The following is a 21,705-nucleotide window of genomic DNA, read 5'->3' as shown; positions in this document are numbered from 1 at the left end:
TTTGTCTAGTCAGTTCAGATTATAAGATCTTCAGGACAGGGACCAGGTATTTTAACTTGTTTAATGTGCTTTGTAAACTACCATGTATACTGATGGCCTGTTACAAAAATAAAGATATACATACATATGTTTGTTTTGGAAGATTCTAGCCAATCAAGATGTTCCACTTTCAGTTAGTTCCCAGCAGGTGCCATTAGCATCTAGTAAAGTGAGTGATCAAAACATTTAAGTAGACTTGGTAAAAGGTGGCACAAGGATGCAATCAAAGATAGACCAGTGCCCCCATCAGGGTATTCTTGCTGGAATGTTTGCAACATTTGACCATGGTCAAATAGGTATTTAATTTATCATTATTACCAATTGACTGACTTTCCTATGTATTTGTATGATTCTCTCATCGCCATAATATTTGAGCACCTCTCTGGTTAAATATGCACAATGAATTCTCTAGTAGGCTTTAAGAAGACTTCTGCCCTTTGCCTTGATTGATATCTGCCTTCCCTTTTCCTCTTCCCATCTTATCTAGATATCACTTATAATTTCTCTTCTTTTTACACCAAAATCAGATACTTTAATATTTTTATTTATAAAAAATATAAATTATCCATCCAGAGGTACTTTTGGCATAATTGAAAAGTACATACTAAGGAAAAATAAATTTATCTGCTTCCCCAAACCAGAAAGAGCAGAAAAAGAGCCCTGCTGCAACCATTGATCCGGGTATCTTCTTAATAAAATTGATAAATTTCTACTTGTGCTGATGTTTTGTGAGGTAAACCTGCCATCTGTGAACAGACTTTAATAAGTTCACAGTTCCTTCTTCACTTCTTGGGATAACTGAGATTGCTTTACAACAGTAGTTTTTTCATTTGCGGATCCCGAAAAAAAGTCAAATGGAGTTGAGGACTCCTTTAGAAATTTTAGACACACAGGCTGAAAACCACTGTTCTGTGGTAACGATAACTTTTCGCAGACCCCTTAGATGTCATCTGTGGACCGCCCCCCAGGAGTCCGCAGACCATATGTTTTACAGAATATTCAGCTACTGTGTAACTTACTAAACATAATCAAAGCTCCTTTCATTTAACAGAACTTGTATTCCTCTGCATACACTAGCACAGGCCTTCACAACTCGCAAAGCAGCGAGGGCCACATTATTCCAAAGAAAACAGCTGAGGGCCGGCACCTCCCGGCCTCACGAAAACACCCTGCTCCAGCACCGCCCAGCCCTGCAGAAACAAACCCTCCTTCTCCAGCGCCGCCCCACCAAAACAGCTGTGGGCCAAAAAGGAAGGTTGGGAGTGGGGAGGTGATACTTGATTTTTAAATTAACCAGGGGCTTCCAGCTGAAGAGGTGGCTGGGAGCCCTCGGGGCAAATTAAAGGGCCCGGGGCTCTGGTGCCTGGGGGAACCCGGAGCTTTCTGGGGCTGGGGCAGGAATTTAAAGGGCCCAGAGCTCCTGCCGCTGAGGGGAGCCCGAGCCCTTAAAATCCCAGCCCCAGCCCATCCGCTGGAGCCGCGGCCGGGATTCATAGGGCTCTGGGCTGCCCGTTAGAATCCCCCCGCGGGCTGCACAGTGAGGCATCGCATGCGGCCCACGGGCCGTATGTTGTGCAGGCCTTCACTGGCACTTGTCTTCTATTGTCATTTTTGCTCACATTTTACAGTGATTCTGAAGTTGTATATGCTTTTGATTGAGCTCACTCAATGAGATTTAAGCATGTGCTTAAAGTTAAGAAAATGGCTAAAAGTTCTTGGGGGGGGTGGAGAGAGTATTGGAGTTCAAATGAGTGGGATGTTTGGATCTGAATATCAAAATTAATGTTCTTGTGGAAAAAGAGTACAAAATTTGCTGAGACGCATCATGCAAAATCACCTTTTTGGAGGTTATGACACATCTGTTTTAGTTTAAAAAAACCTCCTGAAATCTGTGTGAAAAGAGTACTGCATTTTAGAAAGGATTGATGAGATCGTTTTTATTTTTTAAAAATGTACATCTAAAGTATGTACGCACCTTATTCTCTTTCCAAGTAAATAATTTGATTAAATGACTTATCAAACGGATTGTTGTGTATAAAAGTATAACATTTCGTAGGAGTAGAACTAATATCTTCTGAGACTTCTTCCAAGAAAAACATAGTAATATATACAATATCTTTTTGCAATAGGCTAGACAAATGGCAGCTGTCCTTCTACGACGCTTGTTGTCCTCTGCATTTGAGGAAGTCTACCCAGCTCTTTCACCAGATGTTCAAACTGCCATCAAAAGTGAACTGCTGTTGATTATTCAGATGGAAACGCAGTCTAGTATGAGGAAAAAAATCTGTGACATTGTTGCTGAGCTGGCCAGGAATTTAATAGGTATGTATATGCAATGGTCACTACCTATATGTACATACCTATATGTAAATATCTGCATTGTATTTTGCTTCCTAATCTCAAGTAGAATTTCAAAGTACAGTAGCTAACTTTTTTAAAAGAAAGCAAGTCTAGACAGAAGTGTAAGTAAAATGGTTAGATATTAAATATTACCGCTTTAAAACAAAACATAATGATCTGAGTTTGTACTATGTTGCTCTTTGTTATCTATAGGGTCCTACCAAGTTCACGGCCATGAAAAACATGTCACGGACTGTGAAATAAGCCCTCTCCTATGAAATCTAGCTATTGGAAGGTTGGAGGAGGAGCAGGGCTGGGTGTGCCCGAGCTGGGAGCTCCTAACATTCCCTGGGCACCAGCGAATAGTTCCCAGGGTGGGCAGGGACGGGACTTGCTCTTCCTCTGCATAGCCACTTTCGGGGGGAGATCAGATCCACCTCCAGCTACTCTCCTGCAGGAAGCTCCAGGGCTGTTGCCCAGATGCAGAATTTCCTGTAGCAGGGGGAAGTATTCGGAGGTGAGGTCTGATCTCACCTCAGAGTGGCCGTGCAGGGGAAGAGCAAGTCCTGTCCCTCTCCAGCCCAGACTAGCAGCTTGGAGCCCCCGGCTGGGGTGCTCGCAGCAGCATGGGGCATTAGACCCACCTCCAAGAACCTCTTGGAGCTGCAGGAAGCTCCATGGCTGCTGCCTTTCGAGCCCAGCTCTGAAAGCAGCACAGAAGTTAGGGTGGCAACCTCCCTATAACAGTTTTGTATCTCCCCCCGCCCCAACCTTTTTGGGTCGGGACTCCCACAGTTACAGAACTCTGAAATTTCAGATGTAAACATCTGAAAATGTGAAATTCTATGGGTGTGAAATTGACTAGAATGGACCATGAATTTGGTAGGGCCCTAGTTATCCATGTAGAGGCGACTTCAGATGGCACAGTTAAGGAAACGTAATTGGAATTTGGTAGGATTTTCTTAAGTTTCACTTCCTTGACTCTTACAGTTGTGCACCAGAGACTTTATTGAATTAGTTCTTATTATATGTGAATGTTTTTTCATAAGAGTAAATGCTGATCTCTGTACCTTGGTGTTTTTTGCTTGTCAGATACCCATCTCCTTTTTTTAACCTTTCTTACATTCCTGGAATATTTTATGCTATGGCCTTTAATGCAATTTAATTTTGTTTGGAATTTTATTTGAAAAAAAAAAGACTTTTAAATGTACTGTTTTTTACTAAGTCTGAATATGCACCAGTTTGCTCCTGTTGAAATGCTGCTCTTAATTTCAGCTAACTTAAATTCTGCTCACAGTTCTGATTTAGTTGAATGCCAGAAGAGCGTGCAAAGGCTTTGCACAACTGATATCCTAATATATTAACTGCTGTAAGTTGTATTTGAAACTTAAGCCACCCTAAAATTTATTTTCCCTGTGAACTTTGACTTTTTTTCTAGATGAGGATGGCAATAACCAGTGGCCAGAAGGTCTGAAGTTCTTATTTGATTCCGTCAGCTCTCAGAATGTGGGACTGCGTGAGGCTGCTCTGCATATTTTTTGGTATGCTTCTGGACCTCAGTGCACTTGGGTTTTTAGCTAAATCAATGCTTGTAAGAAGGGCAAAATAGGAGAAACTAATAGTTTACAACTGATTATGCATCCTGTTTATATTCTGGTATATGGCATTTTACTTGACATTGAGAAAAGAGGGTAGAGTATTTGTTACTGAGCTTAAGTATATCTTAACATGTCATTTGCAGTCTGTTAAGGTCTTAAACCTATCTAAAATACGTTAATGCAGGTGTTCTTCGTCATCTTTAGGAACTTTCCTGGGATTTTTGGGAATCAACAACAACACTATTTAGAGGTCATTAAACGGATGTTGGTTCAATGTATGCAAGATCAGGAGCATCCAACGGTAATACATATGTTCTCCTTCTATAGAATCATAAGAGGGGAGGATGATACCATAATTAGGGTGCTAGTTTAGGACTCTGTGGACAGGGGTTCAGTACTCTGCTCTGCCATAAATTTCCTTTCTGACCCTGAGCAAGTCCCAGAGGGGTAACATTTTCAAAAGTGCCTAAGTCATGTTGGAAGTAAGTCAGATTCACTTTCCTTCAGACTTACCTCTTAAGTGCCTACGTTAGTTTTAAAGTGGGACTTAGCCTACTAAGTCACTTACTTAGTTTTAAAAATTTTACCGTTTGTCTTTCAGTTCCCCCTCTGTAAAAATGGTGAATAATACTACCTCACAGGGGTGTTGTAAAGATACAGAGATCGTTTGTGGCGACTTCTGATGAATGAGTTTATTGAAGCCCTTGGTGAAAAACACATCCACTTAGAAAAATTCATTATATTTGCAAACTAAAAGTGAATCTAAAATGTAGCCTTTCCTACAGTGGCTCTGGTGTGACATATTTGCAGCTAGTTTAAAAACCATATCAAATATGAAAGCACTCAAATGTGTCTATACCATTACAAACTCTAATCTTAGCCTGAAACAGCCTTTTTCCTCCCCCCTTCCCTCTAGGTTAGGATGTTGTCCGCAAGGGCTGCAGCTGCATTTGTACTTGCTAATGAGCACAATCTTCCTCTTCTGAAACATTTTGCAGACTTGCTACCTGGAATCTTGCAGGTAAGAAACGACACAGAAGGTGTCTTATCACTGTCGCCTATAATTGCTTAACGTGAGCACAAGCCATTGATCTTAGTGTCTTGTGAATTCTTATATGTTCCACATCGCTTTCTCTTCCCAATCAGTTTTTTGTTCACTTAGGGCATGTCTACACACAGTGCTGCAGCAGTGCAGCCACACTGATGTAGCGCGTCTAGTGAAGACATTCTATGCAGATGGCAGAGAGTTCTCCCATTAGCATAATAAAACCACCTCCACAAGTGGAGGGTAGCTATGTAGGCAGGAGAAGCTGCCGATGTAGTGCTGTCCACACCAGCGGTTATGTCAGTATAACTTGCATCGCTCGGGGTTGATTTAGTCACATCCTGAGCGACGTAAATTATGCCGACATAAGCTGTAATGTTGACATAGCCTGAAACTGTAAGCTCTTTGGCACAGAGACTTTAGTTGTTTGCCCACTATCAAATACACGTTGGGTGCTGTTGTAACACAATAAATAGGGTCTAAGATAAAACACTTTATCTTTATAATTAAATTTCTATGGAAAATCATAGTTTATTTTAATGTGGTCAATAGCTTAAATGTTACAGTAACATTTGAGGAGTAAACATGAATGAAATTAATGTATGGTAGAGTCTTTGCTGGTGTACGTTAAAAAAGAATTATGTTCAATCATATATGATAAGAAAATGCAAGATTATGAAATTGTAAATAGTAAGCAGGATGTTAATCTGCTAAGGATAAATATTTTTAAATCAGGAGGTTCAAATAACTTGCACGCAAGATTACTCAGTTGGCTGGAGAGATCTCTGGCTCAGTGATCACTTTTAATAAATCTTGGAAATCTAGAAAATTCCAGAAGTCAAGAAAAGTACTAATATTGTGTGCTGTTGTTCAAAAAGGGCAGGCACAATAACCTACGTAGTCATAAAGCCGTTAGTCTAATATCTATCCCAGGCAAAATAATGAAAACTGACCTGGTATTCAGCGAACAAAGAAGTAAATGTTGAGAATATAATTAATGCTAATCAACATGAATTTATGGGAAATAGGTTTGTCAAACCTGATTTCATTTTTTTATGAGATTACAAGTTTGGTTAATATATAGACTTTTTTGTAAGATGTTTTACTTAGTACTGTGGAACATCCTGATTTTAAAAAAACTTAGAACTATGCAACATCAAAGTATACGCTAAATGAATTGCTAACAGACCATCTCAAACTAACTGGCAATAGGAATTGCCATCAAATGGGGGTGTTCCTTGTGGGATGTTGCAGGAATTGGTTCTAGGACCGATACTGTTTGAGTCTTTCAATTATCTGGAAGAAAATATGAAATCGCTGCCAATATCATTTGCTGATGGCTCACAGATTGCGTGATAAGTGAGGATAAGGCAGTGATACAGAGCGATCTAGATCACTTGGCAAGGTCTGCCGATTCATACAGAATATTTAATACAGCCAAGTGCAGGGTCATCCATGTAGGAACAAGGAGTGGGAGTGTATCCTAGAAAGCAGTGACTCTGGAAAAGATTTAGGGGTCATAGCAGAAAAGCAACTGAACGTGAGCTTCTAATACAAGGTTGTGGCAAAAAAGGCTAATGTCATCCTTGGATGTATAAATAGGGGAGTAGTGAGTTGGAGTAGGGAAATTATTTTATTGTTCTGGCACTGGTGAGATTGATACTGGAATACTGTATTCAGTTGTGATGTCCATATTTTTAAAAGGATGTTGAAAAATTGGAGAGGGTTCAGAAAAGAGCCACAAAAATGACTTGTGGGCTGGAGAAAAAAAAATTCTTACAGTGAGACTTAAACTAAACAGATTGAGCTCCTTATCAATAAGCTTGAGAGAGGACTTGATTTGTATATGGAAAAAACCTTTGCTGCGAGAAAATACCAGGTATTAAAGAGCTCTTTAGCCTAGCAGAGAGAGGCATAACAAGAGCCAGTGGCTGGAAGCTGAAGCCAGACAAATTCAACTTAGAAATGTCAGTTAATGGTGAAAGAAATTAGCCATTAGAACAAAATATGAAGGGAAATGGTGGATTCTGTCTTTTGAAGTCTTAAGACTGGGTGCCTTTCTATAAGATATGCTTTAGTCAAACAGAAGCTGTGGGGCTTAATACAGGATTAACTGGGTAAAATTCAATGGCCTGTGATATACAGGTCAAACCAAATGTTCTTTTGGTCCCTTCTGGCTCTAGAGGATCAGAATGGAAACTCACCTGTGATTCAAGCTGGCTTATGTTTGTTTTGAAAGGGATAAAGCTGTGCAAGAGTTGGAGTTAAAGGGTATATAGTTTGGGGAAAAGCTAAGTGGAGTAGATTGAGCTCTACTTGGGCAGGTAGTGTGGTACAGATGGTTTTATAAAAGGAAGCAGGTAATAACATGTTTGTTTGGTACAGTGATTGTAGCAGCCATAGTGAGTTTCAGGCCATTCATATTGCATAGTGCAGTTCAGAGTAGGATAAGAAGATTAAGGTAACCTTTGTTGCTAGGGTCAGGAGGATGGCTTGTTGCTGGAGGCAATTGAAGCTATAAACATAGACTCCTTTACTCTAAGCTGAACCTAAATTTTCTGCCAAGATTCCTACCTTCTGCAGCAGACTGGAAATTCTGTAGCAGCTTCATTTAAATGAAAAATTGAGCATGTTTTAACTGTGGAAATGAATACAGGAACACCTGTTTGTTTGATACTGAAATCAGTTTTTTTACTCAAGAATTTCAGTTGCCTGACAAATTTTGTTTTGACAACATAATTGTTTTAGTAGCTGAGTACAATACAATTAGGGCTTTTGGCAGCTAGAAAGGACCAAGAAGGAATTGTGGGATAATCATCCTGTTCATACTAAAATGTTAAGCAGTAAAATAGTTAATATAGCCACAGATAGGTCTGAAAACTAAAGATGGCAAACAGCCTGTTTGGATGCATGTGTGCAGTTTACCCCTTCAGTTTGAGGCCTTCTCAAGATTCAGTAAACACTATATTGATTGCATGTGGTTCATGATTTCAAGATTTCCTTTGCAACCTTAAGGGATGGCTACATATTTGTAATTGAAAACTCATTCTGGTCCACAGTTTTGTGGTAAGGATGGATTCTATGGCTATGGTAAACAGAATATGTAGATCCCCGGTTATAAATAGGAGATGAGAAGTGTTGGGATAGTTGTGGATGACCTTTGGAGGCGGCTGGAAAAGAATTCTGCGGCTGTTGAAGTTCATTCTACAGATTGGCTAGTGGGAAGGATTTGAAATGTTAAAACCATGATTAAAGCTTAGCTTTGGACACCAGTGACATGTTCTGGATGACCAGTTAGGTCTTTAGATATCAAGGCTTGAAAAAAGTCTGATTTAAAGTTCAGCTCCTTAATTCACAGATGAGCCGCTAAATACAAGAACTTTCTGACTTTCAAAGGAAATGAGGCACCTGCACCTCCAACTGACTTTAGTGATTTGGGTGCTCAGTACTTCTAAAAACTAACTAGACCATTTATATTTAATGTAGAATATGAATTTGGGCATGTGACTTCAGATACCAGGTTTGAAAATATTGACTTTTTGCTGTACAGCTGCTCAAACTTGCAATGGATGGACAAGTAGGACTTAATCACTGAAAAATGAAGAAAAATCCCTGTGTACATTATACAAATGCTAGGGCCAGATGGGTGGAGCGTACTAACTAATGATGACCTGTCTTGACTAAGCAGTATCTTCCATGATGGAAATTAAACTGTTGAGATCCTAATTACGTTGAAAAGCAATATTGTATTATATACTGAAGACCCAAATACAATTACCAAATACAACAAGAGGTGACTGCCAAAGGAACAAAAGTGCCTTTTTTAGGATAAAAAGAGCATAAGACTTGTGTTTACCTTAGAAATTCAGATCATATTGCCCTATTTTTCCTGGAAGAACCTAAACATGACTGAAGAACTAGGGGGATTTTGATACTACAGGGTCAAGAGAACACTGTCTAACCAATTGAAAGGCAAGGAAGTTTTACTTAACTTTAAATTTTTAACATACAACTTTAGACAGTTGCTGGTTGGTTAGGATATCTTTACAAAAAATTGAATAAATTTTCCATTCCCATGCCCTTCAGTTGAGGGCTAACAAGGGTCCCATTGTAATTTCAGATTCTCCAGCAAAAGCAAGGAAGAATAAACTTGATATCTCTGGTATTTCTAAGGTTTTTTTTTGTTTTTTTTTTTCTTTAAAGCTGCATTTATACAACAGAGAAACAGAATGAGCATGAATTTGTTTTTTTCCTTGTGGATTACCTTCAGTAACCTTCAGTTACTAGTTAGTAAGATGTATGAAGTATTAGACATGCTTTTTGGGAGTTATACTTGTTAAACTGCTAAAATGCAATTTTTACCATTTGAGCACTACTGACTTACCTTTATAAAAATCAAACCATAACAGTAAGTGTCTGTCTGTCCCCCCATCGTGTTGGCTCTGCTTATATTAACACCAGCGGGAGCTAGTCACACACACAAGAAATAGACCCCATAAACTTTAACTCCAGTAAACAGCCTGAATTAATGTTTTTGCAGAATCTCTTCATAATCCAGTGTTTTAGTAGCATCAGTAAAAAGCAAATATTTTAATTTCATCCTAATTTTTTTATAGGCTGTAAATGACTCCTGTTACCAAAATGATGACTCCGTTCTAAAATCCCTTGTAGAGATTGCAGATACTGTTCCGAAATATTTACGTCCACACTTAGAACCAACATTACAACTAAGCCTGAAGGTAAATCTGGAAATTACTGAGAGCAAATTTTCATTTGTTAAACTTCTGGTCTAACCATTCAGCTTTAATCCTGGCAGTTGTGTGGAGACACCAATCTCAATAACATGCAACGTCAACTGGCCCTGGAAGTAATAGTGACGCTATCAGAAACTGCTGCTGCTATGCTGAGAAGACATACCAACATTGTTGCACAAGCTAGTAAGTAAAATACTCCTGTTATCTATTAAATAACTTGCCTCCTTTTTAAAATGCTAAACCAATGTCCTATGTGTTAACTAGCACAATAACTTCGCTAGACTTTCAGCGTTGCAAAACCATTTATCACCATCTGCAAGCCCCTAAATCAGTTTCCCAAAACTCTTGATGAAGGCCACTTCTTGGCAACTTTGAGCTGTTTTGCCTTCTCGCTCATGATTTTGTGAATGCCTCCAGTCTGCAGCTGCATAACACTTCTGTAGCAACTACAGCAAATGCTTACAGTGAAAGTGATATTGGGGAAAGTATTTGATGTGTTTTTACTTAGCAGTCACTAGATGCAGTCCAAACTTTCGCACTATACAAACCCAACTATGGACACTGAACTATTAAAGTCCTAAATTCACAGCTTCTGTTTAGGCACCTAAGTGGCCTCATTTTTCCAAATGCTAAGGGCCCCTGGTTCCCTGTTAATGGGAGTTGTGGTTATGCTGCATCTTTGAAAATCAAGCAGTTTATTCAGATGCTTAAATATGGGGTTAAGTTTCAATCCAAAATACTGATTAAAATATAGATTGTAAACTCTCCAAGACAGGCACTATGCCTCTCTAAAGCATGGCACACACTTTTGGACACTAAAAATAACTTTCTTGGCTGGACAACTCAACAACAGAGTACTGTTTTTATATGGATAACTAAATTCATTTTGCTCCACCTGTCAGATTTTTTTGTGAGCAGACAGAGCATTGAAATAAGTCATGCTCTCTGAAAGACTTTTTTCCCCACACAGTGGTAGTTCAATAGATTTTGGTGCACCATATGCTAAGTCTCTGGAAATTACATAAAGGCAACTTGCTATTTTATTCTCCTGCAAGTTTGAAAAGTGCTGCTTTATGCTCGTAACTGTTTTTAAGAGATGTTAATTATCTAGGAAGACAGCCAATCCTAATTTTTTACTATCTTTACATATCTAGAAGAACAAAACTGTGGCAGTCAGACTTCTACATAGTGTGCATGAAAAGCAAGCCTTTTATAGAGATGTTTTTCAGGAGTCCTTTATATTAAATGTTACTATTCTCAGTAGGCTTAAATGTTTTAAACCATTCGCTAGAGTCATTTGTACTCTTCCAGGTTTTTGGAATCTTTGAGTCTTGGTGCCAGTGACAATGTGTGGTTGAGATTCTGATTTTATCTGGATTTGAACAGTGGTGTATAAGAGCCTCCCCACTACTGCATATGTATGCTTACAAGTCATGCACATGTGTGCTTGAAAAGCCTATCTCAGGTATAATCCTTTGAAGCATTTTATTTTTAGTGCCTTCACACATAGGCTTCTGATAGTCCATCATCACATTCAAACTTTGGTTGGGTATGCAAGAGGTTATCTAGGTGGGCAGATTAAAGCACTTTGAGAATTTTACAGACACAGTGCAATTTCTTTTGGCTTACTGTACGTATCCACAATTGGTTAACTCAGTACATAGCCTCAGTGCTCCTGGGTTCTTTGCCAAGTTCTCTCACAGCATCTCTATTTGTTACCCAGGGTTATCTGAACCCAAAGCTGTAGTAACTAATCTGTTTTCCAGGCAGTGTCAGGAAATAAGTTAGTGGGGGACTCAGCACCTGTGTCTGATAAATTTATTGGTACACACAGAGTGCTTCCACCCAACAATCCTTGTTTTTATTGAGTATAAAGCGCACATCAAAACTAGCAGGAGTCTAGATATGAAGCACCTCAGATTATAGCTACCCAAAGCCTGAGGTGGTATCAAGTTGCAGCAACAGGTTTCCAGTGCTCAACCTTTCTCCTAGCCACTGGGGAGTTAGGTGTCAGTCTCCTAGCTCGTAGAAATCTTCTCAGACTTCTCCCAAGCTTCTCCCAAGTACCCTCTCTAACTAAACTTTTTATAGGTTCTCTAGACCAAGCATATAACTCATAATAGGCTAACAATCTTCCCTAGCAACTGCGAATAATAATTCATTATTCTACTTATCAGCCAAGCAGCTTCAGCAAGAAATTTACAAATGCAGATACCCAAATCTAGGTCTGTTTTCTGTCCTTTCACTGTAAATATCCTGTTAGTAACACTCTGCAGTTTGTGCAGCTGTCTTGTCTACCTAAGCAAGGCTGAATTAATTCTACGTGGTGTCCTTGCTTCCAGCCCATGGGGCTAAGTACACAAGAAGGCTGCAAGTTATGTCAAGTCAGCTTCTCTTGTAATACAGTTGGCTAGGAGACTGTCCCATCCTGGTGGATGTTGACCTGGCCTTGGTGTACACTCCTGCATCACCTCCTCTGTGGACCACAGCAATGCAATATATACTTTGGTATGAAGCCATCAGCAAAACACTAGCAAGTATGGAATGCCACAGCATGCCTCCTCAGCAGCACAGGCTACTGTGAGCACATGAAACAAGTTTTGTGTGTTCTGTGCTGGCTTCCATACAATATAAAGTAAAGTTTAAGGTCATGGTCCTTATCTTCAAGGCATGCAATGACCTGGGCCCAGCCTTTCTAAAAAATGGCATAAAGCTCCAGGATAAGGACTGTGGCTGAAAACTGCTCATTGGGTACAATTGAACTTTTTACTATGAGTGATGTTTGTCGATGCAAGAGAGCTTTCTCAGCAGCTGGTCTAAGGCTGTAACTAACTCCCTAAGGCAGTTGTCCCCAAACTTTTGAGGGGTTGTGTCAAGTCATGGGGCTTGCGGGGAGACGCACCCAGGGGTAAGAAGGTTGAGGCTGGGGCCAGGAGTGGAGCTGGAGCTGGGGCCAGAGGCTGAGCGGAACTGCAGCTGGCTGCAGCAGGGGCTGACAGCTGGGCCCTCGGCCAGGTGCAGTTCTGCTCCTGCCCCAGCCTTGGCCTTAGGCGGGGAACAGAACTGAGGCTGGGAGCAGGGCCGAGTGGTGCTCCCTCCCTGCCCCTCATTGGGGCTGGCCTGGGCCCCACTGCATCCCGCCCCCAAAGGTTCCTCTGGGTCCCCCAGTTTGATAGCCCTTAGGGCAGAAGTTCCCACAGACATACTACCCCTCATTCAAATTGCAAGGCATGTTTCTTGCTGTCTCTAATATAAACATATAGCCACATGTACATAGTGTAAAAACAAATAAAAACCCTACCAAACATTACACCGCGCACACAATTCTCTTGAGAGGCAGAGCAGCAAGTGACAGAAGTTAGTCATGTTGTTTAATGGAAGACATTAGATACTGTGATGATGAGGGTGTAGCTATTTAGAAGCTAAGGTTCCATATTTACAGAGTAAACTTTCATTTTTCAAACGCAGGGGTGGACAAATTGACAATTGATGGATTAAGTGTCCAAGGTTCTTCATATCTTGAGCTCTTCTGAAAGTTCTAGGGTACTTTCTGTGGGAAAAGCCCATTTCTAAAGGGCTTATATCTTGTTTGTTCAAAAAGAAGACAAGGCAGAACAGAAGGGCTACACACCTGCGATCCAAAACAGGTGATCAGGTTGTCAAGATTAGGCCTGTGTCCATCTAAATATGTACAGCCATTGAGAATTACTTACTGGTCTGTTTGCTATATTTCAGTCAATAGCTTTTTAAGTTTTCATCTATGCCAGGTATACTGTCTGTGCACCCAGAGCTCATCATGGAGGGCAGGAAAACAGGGAAATGGTCTTCTGTAGTCAGTCATCAGACTTTTTTATTGGCCAAACTTTGGAGGATTCCTTGTCAAAGTTTCCATAAATCAGTCCAAGCACATCTTAACTCTAATGCCATGTTTAGAAATATTTGACAAACCTTTCCAATGGATGTTGGCAGCCTTTACTTTATCAATGTGATCTTGACCTTTGCAAATTAAAATTCTTCAGAAGAACTCTGTTGTAATTTCTTTTTGGTAATGAAAGGGTATTCCTAATTTCTGGTCCATTGTTTTTACTGCATATGAAGCAAAATGTTCTGAAGTATGTCCTCTCCTAAACTCATTCAGTGCTATAGATTAAATGTTACTTTAGTATACTGTAATTTAATTGGGATGACTGTCAGGTTTTCATTTTGTATTTAGTTCCTCAGATGTTAGCAATGATGGTTGACTTAGAAGAAGATGAAGATTGGGCAAATGCAGATGAGCTTGAAGATGATGATTTTGACAGGTATTTGACAAACCAGCTGTCTCAATTAAAAGAAACTCCATAGCATACAGGTGACCTGGGTGTTTGCAAGATGGGGAGGCAGCTTGTTTGCATCCTGCATTCCCACACTCTGCCTGTCCACTACTACCAGCAGCAGCACACACATTTCTCCTTTTTACAAGTAGTGGAACTGAAAATAGAAGCCTTGTGATATACATTGGCACCACAACTGGCAGAAAATAATTTAGAGGTCTAGAATTACATTACTGGTGTCTGAAGGAAAAGGATCAGAAGCAGTTTATTCTTGGACAGGAATAATGCTAAAGGGGAGGGTGAGCAAAAGTAGCAGTTTGTTTGTTTATATATACACCTCTACCCTGATATAACATGACCTGATAGAACACTAATTCTGATATAATGCGATAAAGCAGTGCTCTGGGGAGGTGGGAGGGCTGCGCACTCCGGCAGATCAAAGCAAGTTCGATAGAGAACGGTAAGATTTTTTTTTTTGGTTCCCGAGGACAGCGTTGTATTGGGGTAGAGGTGTATATCTATATGGATCTATAGATCATTCTAGATCTATCTATATCATTGAATAACTAGCTTTCGGTGTAAATAAATGTTTCTTTATAACTGAAAGACTCCAAATATAAGCATTTATATCTTTCAGCATTCAAACTTAAACTTTATTTGCTTGCAGGGATCATTCACATTCAGAGATTGGAAAGTGTATTTCCTCATACACTTTTCGAATGAACTGTTGGACCTGTTGACTTTTTACCCTAGACTTTGAATTAATCATGACATTTTTTTTTAAACACTAACTTTAGCAATGCAGTTGCTGGTGAGAGTGCATTGGACAGAATGGCGTGTGGCCTTGGAGGGAAACTTGTTCTGCCTATGATTAAAGAACATATTATGCAAATGCTCCAGAATCGTAAGTAACTTGATGCATTGTTTTAGAGTCTTAGCTTGAATAATTATTTTTGTAAAGGCCTGTTCAGCTACGTAGTGCTTTCTGTTAATTATCCTTTTGTATTATTAATAGGCACATATAAAACTGTCGATATTGTAGATAGACATGTAATTTATTTTTTATTCAAAATGAATTTCAAAAATCTGTTTAATGTGATGAATGTGTTCTGCTTTCAGTGGTCAAGAATAGAGGAACTATTTTATTAAAAGTAGTGAAGTAACCTCAACAGCTTCCCTTTTAAAACTTCAGACTTTCTCTGGATTTAGTCATAAATGAGGGAAAATGTCTGTTACATTGAAGAATTTTGATCTATATAAGACATTTGAGTTTTAGAAATACTCACTGCATATGAGCAGTATGAAATTTCCCACTAATTCAGTAGAATATTGAGGATGAGTTTGGCTAGATAAATGTGCTACAGATTGTCACAATTGGTAATTGACACTTCTGACATCCTCTGCAGACAGCACCAAGGGTTATTTTGGATACTGACTTCTCTTTTTTTATCTTAGAGACAGTCCCTCCGGTTTAGAGTTTAGGCATCTTGCTAAGGCATTGTGAGGCCGTGTAAACTGCCTCTTCCAATCCTCTAACTTTACAGGACTCTAGTCTGCAAGCGTCTCAATCCTATTTTTTTCACAAGCATTAAAAAAAAAAAAGCACACTGATTTTTTTAAAAAACATATGAAGGTGCAGAGCTCATACATGGATAAGAACAAATCACACACTGAAATACAGTAGTAACCACTATGGTGTTCAAGTTGGGTTTTGCCATACTGATCCACCTTATAGTAGTATGGATCCTCCATACACCCTGGCCAGCCATCTGTCTTCTCCTCACTTCCAAGTATCCATAATGTTTGATTGTGCAACAGGATTGCTCATTAATCATATTTTGCACATTTTGGTTTATTGCACCTTAGAAGGCATGCTGAATTTGAACAGCCAGGCATATGGGTTGAAGAAGGCCCAGACTTCTGGGTATCCTCTCCTACTTTAATAACATTAACACCAGTCAGAACACACCTGAAAGCCATTCTTGGTTTTTCCACCCTGATGATAAACGTTTTAGTGTCAGTAGGTAACACTCCACATCAAGGTATACAGCCATAGTGTGCAACACTAGATTTGAATGTGATCTAAGTCACAAACCACTAGCGGCCTTCTTGTGCTGTTTAATTTCTGAAATGAGTTATTCATTGTACAAAACTACTTGGATACTTGGAAACTGATTAATCTTTTGGTGTTCAATACCTTCAGAAGTGGCAGGTAGAGTCTTTATGTAGCCCCTTGGAGGTTGGGGGCTGGGTCTCATAAGAGTTGGAAGCACTCATTCTCCCCTGACTTGCTAGTCAGTATGCCCTGATCCTTCCATTGAGCAGGGATGCAGCAATCTGGGTTGAGCTATAGTGACAGGTGAGGCACATGAGGCGCGTGCTCTGCTGGGAAGGAGAACCTGTTGCAATATTTATTCAGTGAAGTGGCATTGGTAGGCTAATAGGAGGGGAGGGCTCTTGTTTGCAGACACGGAATAGAGGAGAGACAGCAAGGTTTTCTGATACTAAAACTTCAAAAACAATTCCTTATTTAATCAACTGTTAAAGATGAACTACAAATAATTTTTGTTTCTCTTCTTTAGAGGTAAAATTCCAGTCTTTTCTCACAAACTTTCCTTACATAAATTTAAGGTTGCAAGTTTTCTCCTCGGGGTGGGATGCCAGAATGTGAGCCCCCAACAGGCTTAAGTATCATTTCTCCTGACATCACATGAATGAAAGCATGAAGGCATGCATACTAATAGCAGCGAGTTGGAAGGAAGAGATACAATGTGATCTTAATGAATTAGGAAAAAGCGGTGAACTTGAGCAGCAGCAAAAATGAAAGCACTAACTACTGCTTCCCAGCATCCACTATCAGAACTAGCACTTTCTAGCCTAGCTGTATGATGCAAATCAGACCATCTTTCGCTTATAATGAAGCAAGCTGCAACCAGAATTCCAATCCATAGTGGTGGTGTATTGGTTAAGTTTGCAGGAGTTGGAAACTTTTATCTTGTGTCTGTTTAGGGCAATGCTGTGAGTGGTGGGTTGGTACTACACAATTACTGTATTTACATTATCCTTTATATTTTCTGTAGTACAGAAGAAAGATCAGCCATCTAGACTACTGGGGTTTATGAAACAGTGGAGTAGTGGGAGTGGATAGTCCACTTTACCTCACTATAATATGTCTGACCAGAGTACAGTGGTTTAAAAAAAAAAGCCAGATGTTGAAGTAACTAAACATTTTTTACTTGACTAATTTATTTCGGTTGGGAGAGCTGCAGGTAGCTCTCTACTTTGGTGCTGCATAGTACTGTGGAGTATATCGTACACTACTTTACAGCTAGTAGCAAAAACAGACGTTCATACTATCCCAAACTACCTCCTAATTCAGCAGATGTGTGAGTAGCATTAGGAATAGTGGTAGTAAGAGCCAAAGTGCCCTTTACAAGTTGTATCACTGGTATCACTAATTCAAAATTCTTGACTTTTGGTGTCAGGAGGAGTCTTTGTCTACCTTCTTCCTACAGCAAAGCAGGGAAAGAGTAGGATGTTTGACAGATTTGGCTGTGTCTTTCCTTGTATGTTCTATTTTCAAACCCTCTTTGTTGTAGTACAAGGAAGATCATTGTGGGCAAAAGGGTATTGCTAATGCATATTCTCCACTCTAAAGGAAAGCTGTTAAGGAGAGATGGAGGTCAGGTGTCAGTCCACATTAATAGGCCAAACATTTAAAAAAGAGTGAACTTTAAATTCCTAAATCCATATCTGTTGATAGGAGGATTGAATAGGGTACATGATGACATTAGAAAGTTGGTGTGTGGGAGGAGGGACATTAGAAAGTTGAAGCAGCAAAGAATCCTGTGGCACCTTATAGACTAACAGACGTTTTGCAGCATGAGCTTTCGTGGGTGAATACCCACTTCTTCGGATGCAAGTAGTGGAAATTTCCAGGGGCAGGTTTATATAGGCAAGCAAGAAGCAAGCTAGAGATAACGAGGTTAGTTCAATCAGGGAGGATGAGGCCCTGTTCTAGCAGTTGAGTGAAAACCAAGGGAGGAGAAACTGGTTCTGTAGTTGGCAAGCCATTCACAGTCTTTGTTTAATCCTGAGCTGATGGTGTCAAATTTGCAGATGAACTGGAGCTCAGCAGTTTCTCTTTGAAGTCTGGTCCTGAAGTGTTTTTGCTGCAGGATGGCCACCTTAAGGTCTGCTATTGTGTGGCCAGGGAGGTTGAAGTGTTCTCCTACAGGTTTTTGTATATTGCCATTCCTAATATCCGATTTGTGTCCATTTATCCTTTTCCTTAGAGACTGTCCAGTTTGGCCGATGTACATAGCAGAAGGGCATTGCTGGCATATGATGGCATATATTACATTGGTGGACGTGCAGGTGAATGAACCGGTGATGGTGTGGCTGATCTGATTAGGTCCTGTGATGGTGTGGCTGGTGTAGATATGTGGGCAGAGTTGGCATCGAGGTTTGTTGCATGGATTGGTTCCTGAGCTAGAATTACTATGGTGCGGTGTGCAGTTACTGGTGAGAATATGCTTCAGGTTGGCAGGTTGTCTGTGGGCGAGGACTGGCCTGCCACCCAAGGCCTGTGAAAGTGTGGGGTCATTGTCCAGGATGGGTTGTAGATCCCTGATGATGCGTTGGAGGGGTTTTAGCTGGGGACTGTATGTGATGGCCAGTGGAGTCCTGTTGGTTTCTTTCTTGGGTTTGTCTTCCAGTAGGAGGCTTCTGGGTACACGTCTGGCTCTGTTGATCTGTTTCCTTATTTCCTCGTGCGGGTACTGTAGTTTTGAGAATGCTTGGTGGAGATTTTGTCGGTGTTGGTCTCTGTCTGTGGGCTTAGAGCAGATGCGGTTGTACCTCAGGGCTTGGCTGTAGACAATGGATCTTGTGGTGTGCCTGGGATGGAAGCTGGAGGCGTCAAGGTAGGCATAGCGGTCAGTAGGTTTTCGGTATAGGGTGGTGTTAATGTGACTATCAATTATTTGCACCGTAGTTAGAAAGTTAGTGTGTGGGAATTCTTTGTTTGTCTTTAAATTGGAATGTTCAGTGCTTTCTTACTTAGATTTTTTTTTTTCCAAACACTGAAGAAGAGGGGGCATGCACAAGGGTATGGAAATCACTGGTAGCGAAATGGAAGATGTCTTTTCCTGAACCTTTCCTAGTTGACTTATTTAACTATTTCCAGACAGTAGCACTAGGGATGAGGCATCAATAGTTTAGAATTTCTGTGTTCAGTTTTGGGCAGAAGGATTTGTCCCCGATTTCCTCAAACTAGCCAGAAGAAAAGGATGTCTGGGTACATGCAGGGTTGGGAGGCAGCAGTTCTGACATACGTAGATTAAGTATCCAGACATGCTCTTTTTCCTGTCTTTCCCTGTTCTTATTTTCCAAAATGGATACCTTATTTTCCATGTAATGTCTTCTTACACAGCTGATTGGAAATACAGGCATGCTGGTTTGATGGCTCTGTCAGCTATTGGAGAAGGTTGTCATCAACAGATGGAGGGAATTCTAAATGAGATAGTTAACTTCGTTTTACTTTTCCTCCAGGATCCTGTAAGTTTAATGCAGTTGATAGATCAAAATTTTGTCATTTAACTTCTGCTTTTATAAACACTTACTATTTGAGGGGAATGTTATTTCAGCATCCAAGAGTGAGATATGCAGCCTGTAATGCAGTTGGACAAATGGCTACAGACTTTGCCCCTGGTTTCCAAAAGAAATTCCACGAGAAGGCAAGTAATAGACAGTCCAAGATAAATTTTTGTTCCATTTGGAAACTTGTTTTGAACATTAACTATTCTGTTGTAGGTAATTGCAGCTCTTCTGCAAACCATGGAAGATCAAGGCAACCAGCGTGTTCAGGCTCATGCAGCTGCTGCACTCATTAACTTTACTGAAGATTGTCCGAAATCACTGCTTATTCCCTATCTGGATAATTTAGTGAAGCATCTTCATTCCACCATGGTGATTAAACTGCAGGAGGTATAATATGCTTAATGATTTTGGGGTGTCTTTTTTTAATTGCTTTGCTAAAGTCTTCTGTAAAGTTTGCAAAACACATTTATTATCCTACTGTAATTTTTTGACTCTTGTAAAAAAAAAAAAAAAGCTGATATGAAATTCGCATTCAATACCCATCAGTATCAAAAACCGAACATTGTAAATAGTGATATGTAGACTACAACAATATTTTCAGAATTATAATCTGTACAAAAGCCACATTTGGGGGTGGGACAAAATTTAATTGAAAATTGTAAGTGGCGTAACCATCTTTCTTTTTTTTATCCCAAAGTTAATACAGAAAGGCACTAAGCTGGTTTTGGAACAAGTTGTGACTTCCATTGCATCAGTTGCAGATACAGCAGAGGAGAAATTTGTTCCCTACTATGACTTATTTATGCCCTCTCTAAAACACATTGTTGAGAATGCTGTACAGAAAGAACTTAGACTTTTAAGAGGAAAAACTATTGAATGCATCAGCCTAATTGGCCTTGCTGTTGGTAAGGAAAAGGTAAGTCTTTAAGATACATACTGTTAACTGTCGAGTCAAAGAGAATCTATTTTTTTTTTTTTAAAGCCTTTTCACATAATAGTATGTTGCATTTTCTTCACTGACTGCTCAACCTTCAGATTTGTTGTTGTCTGTCATACTTCCAAGTTCATTTAACTGGGGAGGTAAATAAATATTTCAGCTGGCTTCATTTGAATGGTTTTAGTTCTGTGCCTCATGTTGGTCTTTTATTCTGTATTTCAAAGATTACTACCTTGTAATTTAATCTTTGCTAGATTCAGAAGTATGATATATTCGCCATAATGTTAGACCCTGATTCTTAGGATGGGCAGCTTTGTCTGACATGGCCTGATGTGTGGGTGGAGCTTTTCCTATTGCATAAATCCAGGATTCTAAAAGGAAGATAAGAAGGCTTTGTAACCTTGGGAAAAGAGAGCAAATCACACTTTCTCTTCATGTTCCCTGGCCCTTATTAAATATTTTAATTTAAAATATTGGCATATGAAGCTTAGTTTGTGTTTTGGGTTTTTTAAAGCACTTATCTGAAAACATTAACTTTCCTAGCTTTCCATGTGCTTCTAGTAGTGCCACCAGAACTGATTTGCAGTTTGTTTGGTATTCTTTATGTAAGAACCCAGATGAAACTGACAGTGAAGTTGCAGCAAAGAATTATGGGGCAGAGGGTGGGAAGGAGTGTAGGAATATTATACAGTACACTGTCATTTATCCAAGTGGCCTAAGGGACAGCTGAAATTTTCAGATATCTGGGCATTTGGATAAACGGAAGTGCTGTTAACTATCAGGGCTATATGGGGGAAACTGGATTTGAATAACAAGGATTTTCAGATAACTGCAATTATATTGTATTCCTTGAATCAGGTGGATAATGTGGGGAGTAGCTGAGAACACAAACATGACATGTAGTCATGTTGCTTAAAGCACTACTAGAAGTTGCTCAGATAGTATGGTAATGAGTTCAGTGTAAGGATAGAATGTGCTGTAGGTTGTGTGTATATTCTCTGCACTCAAGATGTCTGACATTCAGAATGTTTACTAGCTAGTGCTGCCAGCTTCTCCTGATTCTGGAGTGAAATCACGG

At 39.9% G+C, this 21,705-nt stretch overlaps 1 protein-coding gene across 2 annotated transcripts in view; it reads left to right on the top strand.

The window, feature by feature from the left end:
* IPO5 (importin 5) overlaps nt 1-21,705 on the top strand; it is a 90,357-nt gene that overhangs the window by 14,785 nt on the left and 53,867 nt on the right. For both annotated transcript variants that reach the window (XM_045009259.1, XM_045009252.1), the window contains exons 3-14: nt 2,169-2,361; nt 3,818-3,920; nt 4,182-4,278; nt 4,894-4,998; nt 9,639-9,761; nt 9,839-9,959; nt 13,990-14,077; nt 14,887-14,993; nt 19,524-19,648; nt 19,738-19,827; nt 19,904-20,077; nt 20,388-20,606. In XM_045009259.1, coding sequence (XP_044865194.1) covers nt 2,169-2,361; nt 3,818-3,920; nt 4,182-4,278; nt 4,894-4,998; nt 9,639-9,761; nt 9,839-9,959; nt 13,990-14,077; nt 14,887-14,993; nt 19,524-19,648; nt 19,738-19,827; nt 19,904-20,077; nt 20,388-20,606 — 1,545 coding nt within the window. The remainder of the gene's footprint in view (nt 1-2,168; nt 2,362-3,817; nt 3,921-4,181; nt 4,279-4,893; nt 4,999-9,638; nt 9,762-9,838; nt 9,960-13,989; nt 14,078-14,886; nt 14,994-19,523; nt 19,649-19,737; nt 19,828-19,903; nt 20,078-20,387; nt 20,607-21,705) is intronic.

The sequence above is a fragment of the Mauremys mutica genome, chromosome 1 (genome assembly GCF_020497125.1).
Source record: "Mauremys mutica isolate MM-2020 ecotype Southern chromosome 1, ASM2049712v1, whole genome shotgun sequence".
NCBI classification, from domain to species: domain Eukaryota; kingdom Metazoa; phylum Chordata; order Testudines; family Geoemydidae; genus Mauremys; species Mauremys mutica.
This window is presented reverse-complemented; position numbering and strand designations above follow the sequence as displayed.